At 38.6% G+C, this 17451-nt stretch overlaps 1 protein-coding gene across 1 annotated transcript in view; it reads left to right on the top strand.

Annotated features, from left to right (window-relative positions):
- Positions 1–17451, top strand: part of LOC134351946 (uncharacterized) — a 315363-nt gene that overhangs the window by 184857 nt on the left and 113055 nt on the right. The window contains exons 114-125 of the mRNA XM_063058888.1: positions 438–525; positions 2350–2470; positions 5625–5803; positions 6373–6519; positions 7758–7885; positions 9650–9783; positions 10684–10778; positions 12803–12950; positions 13219–13246; positions 13477–13558; positions 13741–13908; positions 17126–17337. Coding sequence (XP_062914958.1) covers positions 438–525; positions 2350–2470; positions 5625–5803; positions 6373–6519; positions 7758–7885; positions 9650–9783; positions 10684–10778; positions 12803–12950; positions 13219–13246; positions 13477–13558; positions 13741–13908; positions 17126–17337 — 1530 coding nt within the window. The remainder of the gene's footprint in view (positions 1–437; positions 526–2349; positions 2471–5624; positions 5804–6372; positions 6520–7757; positions 7886–9649; positions 9784–10683; positions 10779–12802; positions 12951–13218; positions 13247–13476; positions 13559–13740; positions 13909–17125; positions 17338–17451) is intronic.

Below are 17451 nucleotides of genomic sequence, written 5' to 3'. Positions count from 1 at the left end.
TCTGTAGTAGAGTAACTACCAGGAACTATTTCCCTATTTCCCATGATTAGTAAATCATAATGTTACGAAATTACCAAAATGGCAGAAAGTGACCAAAACCAACTTGGTTATTTATCTTCTAGGAATATATACATTTCTAAGCAATCTGTGTTCAGATGATGAGTGGTTTTCTAGAAGAAGAGGGCATTCTTTCATTTTGAACATTTTTATTGATATAATCAATCAAGACAATTTTTGACACTGCGTTGTCTTTTCTGTTTTTAATTAGGGAATTAAAATAACTCAAATTAGTAAATTAATCTTGTGGATAAATCTTCAGAGGATTTTTACTGCAATTTAGTTTCCCTTCAGTTTTGGCTATAAAATGGCTTTGATCTGTTATACTGGCATTTATTGTAATGCTTCATTAACACAAAGAGATTCTTCTTTGTCTGTAGTTTGCCTTCATCATGGTCATCAACTACGATTCAAAACCTCGGAAATCTTCCATTGGCATTGACTGAGACATGGAATCAAATAAACAAGGTATCATTAACTTGCATGAAAATTGATTCAAGTGGCTAAATTTGTGAGATTATCATCTTTCTGAATTCCTTGGTTATTTTATAAGAATCACTAAAGAATCCAAATTTCAACTATGTGAATTTTAAAATATTATATTACATACCACAGCATTTTGTTAATATGTGACTGTAAATTCCATTTGATACTTCAGAGCATTGATGTGGTTAGTCTATGGGATTATCTCGGTGCTAATGTATTGTGTTAGACTCTCCCATTAACATGGTTTATTTGTACATAGAGCATCTAAAGTGGATAAAACACCAGGTGATGTAGTTACCAATGCATTTTAGCCCCACCCACTGTTAAAATTATATCATGATGGAGTCATTAAAGCTCAGGGTGTACTATTTAGGGAAATCAGTTTTTCATAGCTCTCAAAAACAGGAAGTAGAAGAGTTAAATGGTTATTCAAAATCTTGTTACAGATTTGAGATATTTTGTAACTGAATTTTAAGTCTGTCAGTGGCTATACAAGTGGAATCCTTCCTGCAGAAGCAGTTTCTGATTCACTCACCACCCCCACCCCCATTTCTGGAGTTATTAACCCTTTAGTTTTGGGACTTCACCTATGGTCCCAGTGGGTGAGCTGAAAAAACAGGGACACTAGAAAAGGAGCCAAAGGCAAAATGGACTTGGTGGGGGAGGCATGGATGAAGTGGAAGAAGAGCACCATTGAGCACATCTACAAGGAGTGCTGTGACAAGAAAAGAGCATCCACCGTCAAGGACGTCCTTCATCCAGGCCATGCTCTCTTCTTGCTGCTGCTGTCAGGAGGAAGGTACAGGAGCCTGAGGTCCTACACCTCCAGGTTCAGGAACAGTCATTACCCCTCAACCGTCAGGTTCCTGAACCATTGTGGATAACTTCACTCATCTCAACACTGAAATGATTCTGCAACCTTTGGACTTACTTTCAAGGAATGTGCAGCTTCTGTCCTCAGTATGTTATCTGTCTATCTATCTATCTATCATGGTATTTTTGTTCTTGCACAGTTTGGCTTTGTTTGCATGTTGGCTGATACTCGGTCTTTGTGCTTAGTTTCTCACCGATTCTACTGCATTTCTTTATTTCTACTGTTGATGCCCACAAGAAAATGAATCTCAGGGTAGTATATAGTTACGTATATGTACCTTGAAAATAAATTTACTTGAGATCGTGCCCACAAACCATATTCTCAAAGAATGTCCAAGGAGCCCTGTTCCTGCTTACAGCTCTCTTCTGGAACTTTCTATCCAGTGGCCAGGATTCTCCATAGCAGCAGAGAAGAAAACTTCATACTCAGCAGCAAAACTGGTGGTTGCCATTTCCCTCGCCCTTTCCTTTGGCCATACCGACCGTGCCAATCACTGACTCTACCTCTGGCACCATAGCATCATCACCCACCTCATCATAAATCCTAGCGCTGATTCCTCATCTTGGTCTGGTCAGCCTCTGACTTCAGCCAAACTCTCTCACTTGAGCCCCAATCAGCGTAGTTGGGCCCATGCCCTCCGTTCTGTGTGATTATGATTTAGTGAAACCCAAGATGATACGTTTCCAAGTTGAGGTGGTCATATTTGTACTAGTTTTTCCTGTGATTGCATCACTTTTGCTCCAACATGTTTATCACGTGATGTTTAAATTGGTTTTGGAATGTTGATGAGAGGGATTGATAATCGCATGCCAACTGCTTTCATTAATGAAGAGTATTTTCTTGCTGATGCTGTACCTGGCATTTCAAACTGTATGTATCATTAGAGACTTGTTTGGTGCCAGTCTTCATCTTTTCCTCTTTCCCCCATGCAGCCGACCCTTAAACAAGCCCTGCCAAGATTTCTCAAGAAAATAAAAAGATTCAGACCACCCGGAGATGTGGTGATATTTATTGCTCAGCTCAAACTACGAGGAAGCTCCAACAATACTAAAAGTATGTAAATAATACAAGTGAATATTAAATAATCAATGTTATCGGGTGGATTTGTATAATGAATGTGTTACCAAAACAGATTCGTTATTGTGTGATCCAAAATCACATTCCTGTATGGCGCATTGATAATGTAAATTTAGTTAATTAAATAAATTAGATATTAAAAAACATATCACCAGTAATTTACCACTCACCTCAAACACTCAGCTGGTTCACTAATGACTTTTGGAGAAGAATATTTGTGAGCCTTACTAGTCAGGCTTTCATTTGACACCAGAACCACAACAATGCTGATGATTCTCAGCTGCTCTCTCAAATGCCTTTGTAGATCACTAAAATATTTATTTTTATTCTGGTTGAAGGTTTTGTTTAAAAATCCACCATTTATTGCCCATTTGTATTTGCTCGAAGCTTGTTCTATGTCAAGTTCTTGAGCTATTCCAATCCCCTTTGTGTTAAGCTGGGATAGGGAGTTCCAGAACTTGGGCCAAATAATAGTGAGGGAAAAGCAACATATTTTCAGTTTGTGTAGAGTGCAACCAGAAGGGACATTCGCGTGAAACAATATCCCATGTATTTGCTGCCCTCCTCCTCCTCGGTGTTGAGTGTTACGAGGTGCCGGCAAAGTAGCTGTGGTGTGTTTCTTCATCCCTGTGGTGAAGGGGGCACATTTGCGTCATGGTGTGCTGGTGATGGAGAGAGTGTTGAGGGTAGTGAATGGTATATCAGCCAAGTACAATTCTTTGAGCTGGATGATTTCAGGTCATGGAGACATTACAACACAGCAGGCTAACCGAGTCTACAAGGGCTCTCAGCAGAGTTATCCAACAGGCCCATTATCCTGTGATATTCCCAAAGTTCTACCAATTTATTTTACTCCCACTGTCTAGGTTGCTGTTGGTATCTTTGGTCAGCTCTGCATCAGCCGCCCACATATGCAACTTGTTCCAGGCCATTGCCTCACTCTGAGAATGAATATCTCTTCCTGTAGTTCAGAACTTCATTTGCCATTCATTGCATTTATGTAAATGTATTCTGCACATCGCTGTGTTCCTCCCAAAACTACACCCATCTAATGTGATCTTACTACTTTTCCTAATATTATCCAACTTTCTCACATCTTTGTGCACCTTGTTTCTGCTTTCTGCTTCTGCATGCTGCTGTTAATTTAAAATTTCCCGATTCACATCAGTGAAGTTTTCCATTACGGCACTGGCTCACACCAGTTAGGGTGCAAGTGTCTTTTTTAAGAAGATGATTTTTGCTAGAAAATTGTCCATTGCTCCAAAGATCTCAAGGCTGTCTTCCTTCAACTTTCCTCAAGCTGCTCTTTATATAAAGATTTTGTTTCAATTTATATCTTTTGTCGCCAGCGCATGGCACTATGTGTACTCCCAGTGGGAATACGTCAGTGAAATGTCATCATCAGTTTTCCTCATTACTTAAGTTAAATTGTTGTTCACATGTGAACTTCTCTTGACAACCCCATGATGACTGTTCATGATTATCAGTACTCTGCTACTGCCTCTTAGAATTGTTTCCAATAATATGCCCATTACTGAAATTAAACTAACTGGCCTTTAATTATTTGATTTGTCCATGCCTCCCTTTTTAAACAACCTTACAGTGTTACCAATGCTTTAGCTATGTGGCACCACTGCTTTTGCAATTTCCTCCTTTGCTTCTATTAACAGCCTTGGATATACTCACCTGGTCTTAGCAGAATACCCAATTTTCTTTAGTTGCTGAAATAATTAATACTACATTTACTCTGTTCAATCTACACAGTATAAATACCTGTACCATAATTTTCCTCTGTCAAATCAGCAGCCAAGTATTCATGAAGGTCTTTACTCATGTCCTCCACCTCCACACACAATTTATGCTTTACTTTCAAATACACTCTCCAGCATTCTTTTGTTCTTCTGCTCTTTCTCCACTTAGTAAATATCTAATTTTACTTTAAATGCCTGTTATGTTGCATTTTGAATTCCTAATTGGCCTTTTACTTCTCATGCCCAAATTTTTTCTCTTAAACTCTGCAAGACTGAACTCTTTTACAAGTTTTGATTTTTGCTTTATCCAAACTCTATCTGCCTTTTAATCTTGGGATTACAAACTTAGCATACCCCCCTCCACACTTTCTGTGAGGGAACATGCTTATTAAGAACTCCTTGGATTTCTTTCCTGATTGCCTGCATTTGCTCCGAGTCTTATTTCTCATTAAGTGGACGTGTAGCTGCAAAATTGATCCAAAATCAAAACAAAAGCCTGCAACCCCAGATAGAGTTGTAATAGTTGCGTTGTATGCCCACAGCTCCAATGATTGCTCCAAAGAGTCGAATCCTTTATTTCAATCCTTCATTGTCAATTAGCAAACATACAATTAAGCATCACAGAGTGTTATCTCAGTGGTCAGCAAAGATATGACCTCCACAGTTCCAAGCTACAAGATGCCACAAAATAAACAGGAATATGTAACTTAGTCCCTTCGCTTTTACCATGCCCAAACTAATGTGACTAGTTACCTTGATATACATAATAAACACATAGCACACAATGCTTGGCTCCTGTAGGATGTTTCTACTTTTGCTAGGAGAATTGTTCACCACTTAGGATAGAACTGGTATTCCTGTTAAATCTTCACTGTTAGCACAACAGTGCTCAACTGAGAACTTAACTGATTTACAATCATTAGCACAAAAGTGCCCACCCTCAATATAACTTGTATATTCTATAAAACTAAATCCAGATGTTGCCATTTCTCTTGTTCGGTTTACTACATTTCAGTAAAATGAGCTTCTTTCCACCTTATGAATTCCGTCCTCCTTGTGCTTTTTGCGTTGGATGCATTCCAGTTACCTTCAGGGTAATTGAATTTTCCCAAAATTTCTGCCCCGTTGTCTCTGTACTTCAGAGATTTGCTTACAGGTTTTCTCTTTAACCTCAATCAGACAGTTTGTAGGTTTGTGATGCATTCTCAGCAATGTGACTTTCAAAACATCAACTCTTCCCACAGTGTAATTATTTATTTAACCAATATTGCAACTATCCTTCCTTTTTAATCCCTCTATCCCATCTGAAAACCCTGTAATCAGCAACATTAATCTGTCAGCCCGCCTCTCACTCAACTAACAGAAGTTTGCATTTCCAGCCTGCACAGAGGGAGGAATAGCACCAGAAGACATCGATGACTTCATACCTGCGGTCTATGATGCAGCCCAGTTGGACCTTTGTTTGAGTGATGCTGTGCTGAGAGATAATGTTCTTCAACTAGGATCTCTTGCCTTTGACCCAGCTCAGCTGAAAGTTCTGAAAAAGAGACTTCTGCGGGTATGTTAGCTGTGTTCTTTAGAAGAATAATTCATTTATCTCCTCCCTTTCACTGGCTCTGGAGTCCCGCAGTGCTGATATAATATAGGGTACCACAGTGATTACACAAAAGAAGATACCACAGCTAAAAGGGAGATAAGTAATGATGATCTTATGGATGTTATTTTTGTCAGTGATGTCCTTGCATATTGGCTGGGATTGAAGGAGAAATTCCACATGTTCTTTGTCAAACAAAACCATTGAGCTTTTGACCACAATTTGAACATGCAGAAATGACCTCAGCTGAATGTTCTGGGCCAAAGTCCTCATCTCTAACAACGCAGAACATACTCTCTTCCAAGTTTCTGTCACCATCACTCCGTATTTTTGATTTGAGCACTCAATCGTGTGATACTCAGTGGAGTACCTTGTCCAAATTTTTCTACTTAAAACAAAAGCAAGACCGTAATCTTACTGTCTAATGACAAGAGGAAATCAAATTGTAACTATTTAAAATCCAAAACTGAGTTTGTAGCTAAATTTTAATATATAAAATCTGGGCTAAATTTTTTTGTTATTTTCTGAAACAGATTTATCCCAATGGCCTTCCAGAAAACCAGATTCACTTGCTGGGCAACATCTCCACTGTATTTAATGCAACAGAAGTCAGCCGTTGGAACATCACTCAAGTGGATACACTTTCTGCACTAATGACGCAACAGCTGGAGAAAACAATGGTACTGAAATGAGGAAAATATGAATACAAACATTTTGCTATCTGCAAACATTAGGTGATGTAATCTAGGAGATGTTTTCCAAAATGTTATGTACTTGAGACATGCAATTGTTATTGGCTTCAAACAAGTAAGTAGAGTTTGTGATTACAAGGAATAAGCAAAATGATACATTGAAAATTTGCACGAAATGGTGCGTAGGATACAATTGGATTAATAGAATTTTCAGCATGGAAACAGGCCCTTTGATTCAGTTCATCCATGCCTACTAAGATATCTTCCTGAGCTAATCCTATTCTCCTGCATTTGGCCAATCTCACTCTTTTCTATCCATGAACTGATCCAGCTTCTTTTAACCATTGTGTTTATACATGCCCTTCCATTTCCTCTGACAGCACATTCCATTTACTCACTACTCTCTGCGTAGAAAAAACCTGCTTCTCAGGTCAGCTTTAAATCTCCGCCCTCTCATCTTAAACCAAAAGCTTACACCTCCCTACGCTGGGAAAATCTCTAGGGGTGTCTATGTAATCTGTGTCTCTCATGATTTTATAAATCTCTACAAAATCATCCCTCAGTTTCCTTTTTCTTCTTGCGTGTCTCTGCTGACAACTGAAGCCTATTATTCCCAGCAACAACCTTGTGAATCTTTGCTGCGCCCTCTATAATTTAACCACATTCTTCCTGTGCTATGACAATCAGAACTGCACACAGCAGTCCAGGTGCTGCCCCGTGAATATCTTGTATTTCCAGCCTGTACAGAGGGAGTAACAGCACCAGAAGACATCGATGACGTGATAGTATGATGTCACTACCACTGTACCCAAGGTCCATCCGATGAAGGCGTGCATGGTGTATGTGTGTTCCTTTTCCTGTGTGCACCACTTTGTCTATATGTGTCGTCATTTTCAGAGAACTATGGACTTGCACCTCTGGTGCTGCCTGTTCTACCAATACTTCCCAGGATTCTGTCATTCCATCTTTTCCTAGTTTAATTTCCCAAAGTGCATCACTTAGTATTTGTCCAAGTTAAATTCCACCTGCCATTCCTTTTTGCATTTTCTCAGTAGCATTAGAAAAAGCTGACAGCAAAATAAATGGTTATTTACTGATGGATATTTTTAAAGAATTGTTCCATCATAAGTTAGATCATATTTCAGAAATTTTATGAAACCAAGATCACCACAATTGTTTTTATTTGACAAGGAATAATCAACTGCTCTTCAAATATCCTTCTGCAGGTTATATCCATTATTACAAGATTTCTTGAGTTAGGTGGCAATCTTAATACAGTTACCTTGAAAGGCATTGGTGGACCCAATTTGTGCACTTTGAATCAAGAACAACTGAAGACAATTTCAAACTTGACGTAAGTATCAGGTCTTTTATTAGTTTTCTGATAAGACCTTCTGATTTCGTGAGGAATAAAAGTTAGTCCAAGAATTAAATCATTTGACAGATAGTTATGCAGCAAGCGCCAATAGGAAACACTTTGCAAGCCAACTGTACAACTCGCAGATTGTTCCTGTTGGTTCAGCCACTCTGTTCCTCACCCTCTTTCATTTAGGTTATTCCTTCTCTAGTTAATTTTAAAACCAGTGGCTTGGGGATTGCCATCAGAAAATAGTCCACCACCAAATTATTGTTCATTGCCACTTTTAGGCAGGAATTAATTTCAAACCACATCATGTCAAGACCAATATCAAATTATGATTGGGCGTTCTAGTTTATTTATGTACAATTTTAATTCTTTGGGTGTAGAAGATTAATAACCTATGATAATAAGCTGCTTTGCTGCAGTATATCATGTGATGTATTACAGAGGCAGTCTCTACCCAACTTTACCAGCAGAACTCTTGGCATTCTTCACTTTATCGAAAATGTAAACTACCTACCATCTATTTTTGGAGTCTCTGGAGAGGTTTGATGCTCATTTCACGAGCTGCTGATTTAATTACTAAAAAAGATTGCAAGTAGTGAAGGTTGGCGATATTTCATTAGCAAAGCTGAAAGTATACTATGAATTCTGGAGTGGCACAGTGATGGAGCATTTAGTGCTTCCACCTTGCGTCTCTGGCTCTGATGACCTGAGTTCGATCCAACCTCTGGTGCTCTATTTGTGGACTTCACATTTCCTGCAACCACCTGAATATTTCCTAGTGGCTTCAGTTTATCCCTCAGCCCAAAGACATGCTTGCAGTTTGATTAGGTATGTCAATTATCCCTTGTGTAGATAAGTGGCAAAAGAAAGTCAAGTTCAAGATTATTGTCAGATGCACAAGTGCAATGAAGAATTTACAGCTGCATCACAGGCACATAACATCATATCAGCAGCATTCACATGAGAAGAGCAAAGCTCAAACATAAATTATAAAAGATTTTTATTCAAAAAGAACACAGTTAGAGCAAAATAAAACTAAATTTTAGTAGGAAGTGACCAATGTGGTCAAAGCATTGCTAAACCTGTTGTGATTAGGGTTGTGCCAGTTAGTTCAGGAACTGAATGGTTAAAAGGAAGTAGCTATTCTTGAACTTGGTGGAGTGTGACTTTATTGTACCAAGGTAAGTTGGTGGAAATATTGAAAATAGTAAGTTGTAGGCTGCAATGAATTAAGAAGGGGATTGGGACTGATATATTTTCTGTGCCAGACCCCTGCACGGTCTAGATAGGCATGAATAGTCACCTCCTTTGCCATTGTAAGTAGGTTTAATTTATTCCAGCTTTCTCCAATGTAAAGTTGAAGGACTCTCACACAGTGACAGTCGTAACTGTAACTTAATTTTTGAGGGCCTCCTGTGTATTTGCATTGAGCCAGTCCCTCTTCCAAGGACTTGTTTTTGGAGGGAACCTAGATACTGAATGGAAACGGTTTATAGTCTCTGAGATCATGGGGGTGATCATCCAGGTTTGTTATCAAGGTTGTAACCGTATTTCTTCAGTTATTCATTCTGCTTTTGTCAATAATAGTTTGAATTGTGTTATTACGATTTTGAGTTTGGAACATTTATCACTACCAGATAAAGATAATAGACTGGGTAAAACTTTTAAGCTGAAAAGGGCAGATTCACGTGCCTTAACCTGGTGGAGTTGTAGACACACATATCAAGATTCATTTATAACTTTTCTCCTCAGCGATGCTGGAGCTCTGGATCTTTCTACGTGCACACAGGAAAAGAAACGTTTGCTGTATGATTTGGCTGCCGCTGCTCTGAGCTCTCAACAAGCTGACCCAATCCCTTATTTCCAGCTGATAAAAACATATGTTGGTAGGTTAAAAACGATTTTTTTAATTTGGTCTGAAGTAAACACTATGTCATATTTGAATTGGTCTTTGAACTAGACTTCTGAAAGTGTCACAGATCTATCTGGTCCAGATTTTGTCTGATGCCTGTGTCAGGACGTACTCAAGTTGCTGGGATCCATTAGCTAAGATTAGAAAAGTTCGAGTCTTAAAGTACATGAAGCATTTAGAAATGTTGCTGCTACTTAACTCAGTTCCAGTCACTCGCCACTGAAACAGAACTCTTGTATGAACATGAAGCTGAATTAGGTTCAAACCATACACACTAGAGGTTCTGCAGATGCTAGAAATCCAAAGCAACACACACAAAATGCTGGAGGAACCCAGCAGATCAGGCAGAATCTATGGAAATGAATAAACAGTTAACGTTTTGGGCGGAAACCCTTCATCAGGACAAGTTCTAACTTTATCAATTGGCTCTTTTTCATACTTAAGGTTTTTCATATTTACAGACCTAAGTCTGTAAAGGGACTACAGATGTCCCTGACCTAATAATTCATTGCAATATCTAATACTCTGTTACTTCAATGGGAGAAACAAATACATTCTTATAACAATTAGATCAGATCCTTATTGATAATTGATACTGTGAGACTCCCAGTTCAGAGCTGAAGCATACATCTATCTAGTCTCAGGGGTGATATGTAATGTATAAATTTCCAGTTAGAGGTCTCAAATACCCTAGAAAATGCCCTTGAATGTAGCATGGGTCAGAAGTTCCTACACTGAAAATTCTTCCACTTAATGAACAGGGCGTCCTAAAAATACATCTCCTTTATGCTTCCTTCACCTCCATTAACATACTGTTTCCTGCCTTTATCCCACTCTCTACAAAGCAGTCAAAACATGTCTCTGTTTTCTTTAGGTGGTGCCCGAGCAGATGATCTGAGGTTTCTTGCAAATAACCAAGTTAACATGGATTTTGCAACCTTCAAGGGATTGGATCCTGAAGAAGTAAAGGTATACACAGATTAACTACATCCTTTCTGGCATGGTTACAGTTTCTTAACTTCATATTTCAGCCTTTCCCAGCAAATCCACTCTCTGATTCCAAACTACAGTAATGTTCTTGATTGAGTAGTATAAGCCTACTTAGCTGTTTAGTATTGTAATGGCTGATGTTTTACCTCAGTGTTATTTTTCTACTTTCTCTTCAATGATAATTTTCCTTAAATCCTAAAACTTTGTAGATCATTGCCTCAAATACATGTAGTGGCCTTCATAGCCCACAAACATCCACTACTCTCTGGATGAAGACATTTCTTCGTATCTTTCCTGAATGGGCAACCTGTTATGTTACCTGTAATTCCATAAACTTCAGCCAGGAGAAACATCTGCCTTGATATGCCCCAAAATAATTTTCTACATTTCAGTACATTTTGATGGGATGATCTCTCAATCTTCTGTTCTGAATTCAAGAGTACAAGCCTCAGTTTCTGATTCTCTCATTGCATGACAAGCCTACTATCCCAGTAATCATTTTGGAGAACTTTCATTGTTCTCATTCGATCCAAAGTATATACTTTCCAAGGTAGTGAGACCAGACCTGTACACAGTAAATATTCCATGTGTCGTATTACTGCAGCTCTATATATTTGGAACGTAAAATCCCTAATCTTGTACTGAAAGAGAAATACAACACTAAATCTACTTTACATAGAGGCTAACATCTGTTTATCAACCCATTTGCTGGATGAACTTCCATTTTTTGTGTACAGGGCCATCCTCCTCCTTTTGGACACCAATACTTTTAAATCGCTTTCAAAAAAAAAGCACACATTTCTATTTTCAACCAAAGTGGATGACTTCACACTGTTTATGTTATATATCATTTGCCATGTTTTTTCCCATTCACCTGGACTTTCAATATCCTCCTGAAGTTTATCTGCATCCTTCGTAAGGCCACGTGCCACCTATCTTTGTATTTTCAGCAACCCTGGATATATCACATTTGTTCCCCCCCCCCAACGCTTTTTCCAAATCATTGATCTAAATTATAAACAGCTGGGGGTTCAACACTGATCCGCAACGAGGTCACCGCCTCTCAACCCATTTCCTATTTATTATCCAGACCTTAATCCATAGCACTAAATTGACACACGACTGTAATCCACTGGTTGCGAAATTCCTTAATTCTATCCGTTGCATGCCCATTATCTGGGTGGCAATTGTTTGGTTGCTATGGGGTTTGCGTATGAGGTCCTACTGTGATTACTAGAGTGTGAGAGAGAGGAAAAACATGGGAGCAGGCCCTTCAGTTCAACAGGGTCTGTACCAATCATCAACCCAGTTACTCCAATCCTACATCCATCCCACTTTTATTCTTCTCACATTTTCATCTACTCCTTCCAGACACACTCTCTCACCTATGTACAAGCAGCAACTTATAATGGCCAATTAACTCAGGAGAAACACACCTGATCACTGGGAGTATGTGCACACTCTACACAGATAGTATTTGAGTAGCAAGCTATTTTATCAGCATATATTTCAATACAGAAACTTGCCTGAGTAGAAGGAACCATTTCCCTTGGGTGACATTCATCACGTTCCATTGTAACTACAACAAGATTGCCATGGAGTTACACAGCAGAGAATTGGGACCTTTGCCCAACCATGTATGTGTTCACATTCAAGCATCTATCTATTCTAATCCTATTTGCCATTATTTGTTTCAGCCAGTAGCCTTGGCAATTTAAATATGTCCTCAAGTGCTGCTGAAATGTTGTTAAGGTAACCACCATCACACCTTCTCAAGTTGTGTGTTCCAGATTGCAACCACACTCTGGATTTTAAAAAAAATCTTCCCCAAATTCCTCTAAATCTATTAATCCTTGATGAATCTTTCATTAAAGGACTCAAAATACTGCAAATAGATTGATTGTTCAAATCCAACGTCTCATTGTCCAAATGAAATCAAAATCCAAATAAGCTGCAAAGTCTTCCACATTGTTGTCACTCATTAATTGTTTATTTACTTTCAGAAACTGAATGCTGACACTCTGATCAATTTACTTGGAGTTTACCTTCAAGCTTTACGGAATGGAGCAAATGAAACTGTAGTAGTTGTTTGGGTCGCCTCAAACAGAGAGTCTGAAGTGAGGAAACTTGGACTGACCGGAGGTATTCCAGGTAATTCAGCAGATAACTTCTTGCTACAACTTTAAAGTACAGTGCTCAATGTCGACATTTGTCTTCAAAAGCTTCAATAAACAGTAGCTTCAACTAAATTTCCAACTGATTGTTCATGGTTCTGCAGTTTTAGCTCTGTTCCCAGTTTGCGTGAACTGTACATTTTGATTATTAATGTTATTTAAGAATTTGACTATTTTGTATCACTAGTTCTAGTATATTAATTCCTGTATTCTAATAATGCTTTTTAAAATTTTTTCTCAAACAGATACTGCATTCTGTAGAACAATAGACAGGTAGGAATTTAAGAAAAATATCTCTTCTGCATTGCTGCATGGGAGTCCCAGTTTCAGTGACTCTATAAATGATATCCCTTGATATGACATATACTCAAAATACTTCATGCATGTTATTTAGAAATTTTGGAAAGTAAATTCACAAGTTTTATTAACCTCAAGACATGTTCAATTATTTGCTCTTCAGTGTAACATCTTTCCTAAGAGTAGATTCATTTCTCTCCCCATAGTTCACGATTGAAGACTTTACTGCTTAATGTTGATGTGACCCAACTCTGCAATTTCAGTATTACAGAGTATGCCTGTGTAGAGGTAAGCTTTGCACAGTTCAGAGTTTCACACAAGAAAGATGAATGCAAATTGCTTTCTTTTTATTGACAGCATTTTAATAGTTGTAATAAACGTATTATGCACAAGTTTATGAAAGAATTTTACACCAGAATAAAACGATGCTTCAAACTAACAAGTGTATTTTGAAATGGATTCCTTTTCAGACTGAACTCCTGCTCTCCCGTTTAAGCAGTGATGACTTAGCCAATGTAGTTGATTGTTTCATTCGTCCAAAAGCTGTCAACAGATCCGATGAACCTGCACTGACCAACTTCATTCAGAAATTTAATAGAACCATGTTGACTGAGGCTCTAGACAAATTAAACAACAAGGTAACAAAGTATTACACAGAAATATTTTAAGAGACAGAATGGGAAAAAATGTGTTTTTAAGACATGTTATACAATCATCAAGTTGTACCACATAGAAGCAGGCTGTTTGGCCCACCATCTCTAGGCCAACCATCATGCCTACCAACTCTAATGCCACCCTCCTGCATTCATTTCGTATTCTTCTATTCTTACTCATCAAAGTACCTGTCCAGATGCCTCTTAAAATGTTGTCACCATTCCTGCTTCCAGTTCCTTCACTAGCAGCTTATTCCAGATACCAATTATCCTTTGTATGAAAGAATTCTCCCTCAGATCTCCTTTAAACTTCCTCTCTCTTATCTTAAATCGATGCCCTCTAATTTTAGACACACCTACCATGTGAAACAGACACTGGCTACCTACCATCTCTATGCTTTTCATGTCATGTCATCTCTCAGTCGCCTTCACTCAAGGGAAAATGGACCAGGGTTATCTAACATCCACTGATAACTTTCATTCTTCATTCAAGGCGGCATCCTTGTGAATCTTTTCTGCACTCTCCCTAGGTTAATGACATCCTCCTTATACTATGACAGCCAGAAATGCACACTGTATTCCAAATGCAGACCAACGGGTGTTTTGTACAGCTGTAACATGACGCCCCAATGCTAACGCTTTATCCAGTGAATGTTTTATTCCACAATACTTGATCTTCATCATCCTGAGTATGTGTGGTGCTGTTTTCAGGGAACTATGTACTTTTACCTCAATGTCTCTCTCCTCAACACCACTCACTGGGTCCTATCATTCACTCTGTATGCCCTTCCCCGTTCAACTTTCTAAAATCCATCATTTTACACTTGTCTGTGTACAGGATCCTGAAGACCCACACACAACCATTCAGGAATAGCTTCTTCCCCTCTTGTCATCAGATTGCTGAAAGGTCCATGAATATATCTTGCTCTTGCTAAGCATAAGAGATACTGCAGATGCTGGAAATGCTGGAGGAACTCAGCAAGACGGGAAGTGTCTAAGGAGGGGAATAAACAATCAAAGTTTCGGCTTGAGACACTTTATCAGGACTCCTAATATAGGGTCTTGACCAGAAATGTTGACTGCTCATTCACCTCCGTAGATGCTGCCTGACTTGCTGAGGTCCTCCAACGTTTTCTGTGCGTACTTTGTTATTCCCTTTTCTTTGCATGATTTATTTATTTTGTAATTTATTGTAATTTTATGTCTTTGCACTGTCCTGCTGCCATAGAACAACAAATATCACGTCATATAAGAGAGTGATACAGATCTGATTCTGAATTCCCTTCCCCACTTTCAGAATTTACCTATAACTTGATATAACCTTCCTCACTGCAAACTTTGCTATCAATTTAGGTGTCATTTGTAAACATATTAATTATGTCACCTACGCACATTCTCATCTTGTATGACAAAGGACACAGCACCATTCGAAGGTAGGTGGAGGGGCAGGTAATGCTGAGGAAGCAGGAAGGTTGAAGAAGGGCTCAGACTGATTAGGAGAATGGGCGAAGAAGTGGCAGATGGAATACTGTGTTGGGAAGTGTATGGTCATGCACTTGAGTAGAAGGAACAAAAGCACAGAATATTTTCTAAACTGGCAGAAAATTCAAAAATTCAAGGTGCAAGGGACTTGGGAGTCTTCGTACAAGTTTCCTTAAAGGTTAACTTGCAGGTTGAGTTAGTGGTGAGGAAGGCAAATGCAGTGTTAACCTTCATTTCAAGTGATTTGGAATAAAAACAAAGGATGTAAAGCTGAGACTATAAAGCACTAGCATAGCCTCACTGGGAGTATTGTGAGCAATTTTGGGCCCCTTACCTCAGAAAGATGTGCTGGCAATGGAGAGGGTCCCGAGGATGTCCACACAAATGATTCCAGGAATAAGAGGGTTATTGTATGAGGAGCTTTTGATGGCTTTGGGCCTGTACTTGCTGGAATTCAGAAGAATGAGGAGGGATTTCATTGAAACATAATGGAATGTTGAAAGACCTAGATAGAGTGGATTTGGAGAGGATGTTTCCTGTAGGGGTTAAGTCTAGGACCAGAGGGCACAGACTCGGAATAGAGGGGGATCTATTTAGAATGGAGATGAGGAGGAGTTTCTTTAGCCAGTCGGTGGTGAATCTGTGGAAATCGGTGCCACAGTCAGCTGTGGAGGCCAAGTCATTGGGTATATTTAAGGTGGAGATTGATGGGTTCTTGATTAGTCATAACGTGAAAGGTTATGGGGAGAAGTCAAGAGAACAGGGTTGAGAGGGAAAATAGATCAGCCATGATAAAATGGTGGAGTAGGCACGATGGCTGACTGGCCAAATTCTGCTCCTGTCTCTTATGGTCTTGTAGTCTTTAATCTGAGTTTTTTAGAGTCAGAAATCAGTCATAAAACTTCTTGCTTAATGACCATTTTGTTAAGAGTTGATAGAACAAAGAGAACCGGAACAGAACAGTGACAAGGGGTCACTGCTGATTGAAAAGTGAGGATTTAAAGATGGTGTCCAACATAAAACAACTAGATAAGGAATTCCATAGTTAACATTAATCCAATTAGAAAATACTTAATTGTACTGCCATAAAACTAATCAATGAGAAAATATTGACCACTTAGTGAAAGAACAGAGAAGCTAAGATGCTTCCTGAATAATACTTTGTATAGCTACTAGAGGCATTAAACCGTTACGTGTATAAAGGCTACTTAACATACAAGCAGATAATTGTTAAACTGCAAAGAAAATAACAATTAAGATTAAACAGTTGGATCCAACAAAATAAATTAATTGACTATCTAATTAGTAATTTCTTACTTGGCACAGTGAATAAAACTTGGCCCTAAAATGTTGCTGTGTATTTGTAGAGAACTAGAACAGGTCAAAGCTTAGCTTTGCCAACTTAACAAGATTTCATCCCAAAGCACATTTCAGCCAGTAAGTACTTTTGAACCAATGTGGATATTAGAACTGACCACAATAATAATAGCGTACCCTTAGCATTCTGCCTTAATGAAATATTAGCAGTTGGACAATCTGTTGGTCACAGATGTATTTTATTTTCTACACTGACTCCACTGAAGACATGAGCAGTGACAGGAATTGGACTTTGACTTTCCTTCATGATTAACTTCTGAATGATTTCTCTAATGAATAGAAGGCTTATTTTTGAGATCTGTAAGTACATAAAGGACTTTAATCATGTTCCTTTTTTTTTCAGGGTCTGAACACAGCTTTAATCCCCCTGATGACAAAGATTACATTTATGAATGCCCTTTGGGAGAGAGTGAAGACCTTTGAAAACTTAACAAGTGTAAACTTCTTGAGAGAATGGTTCCAGGATCGATTCAGGCCATTCATTGCTGGCATTTCCCAGTTTGTGCTAAACTCTTTACTCACAAGAAACATAACCTGCAGTGGCTACCAAGCAGTGTAAGTGAATGGTTCTCTTTCAGAATAATTTCTTTTTCTCTCTTTCATTTGGAAAAGCATCATCCAAACATCTAACATTATTATAAATACAAGAGATTCTGCAGATGCTGGAAA

Source organism: Mobula hypostoma, chromosome 9 (assembly GCF_963921235.1).
Source record: "Mobula hypostoma chromosome 9, sMobHyp1.1, whole genome shotgun sequence".
Lineage (NCBI taxonomy): Eukaryota > Metazoa > Chordata > Chondrichthyes > Myliobatiformes > Myliobatidae > Mobula > Mobula hypostoma.
This window is presented reverse-complemented; position numbering and strand designations above follow the sequence as displayed.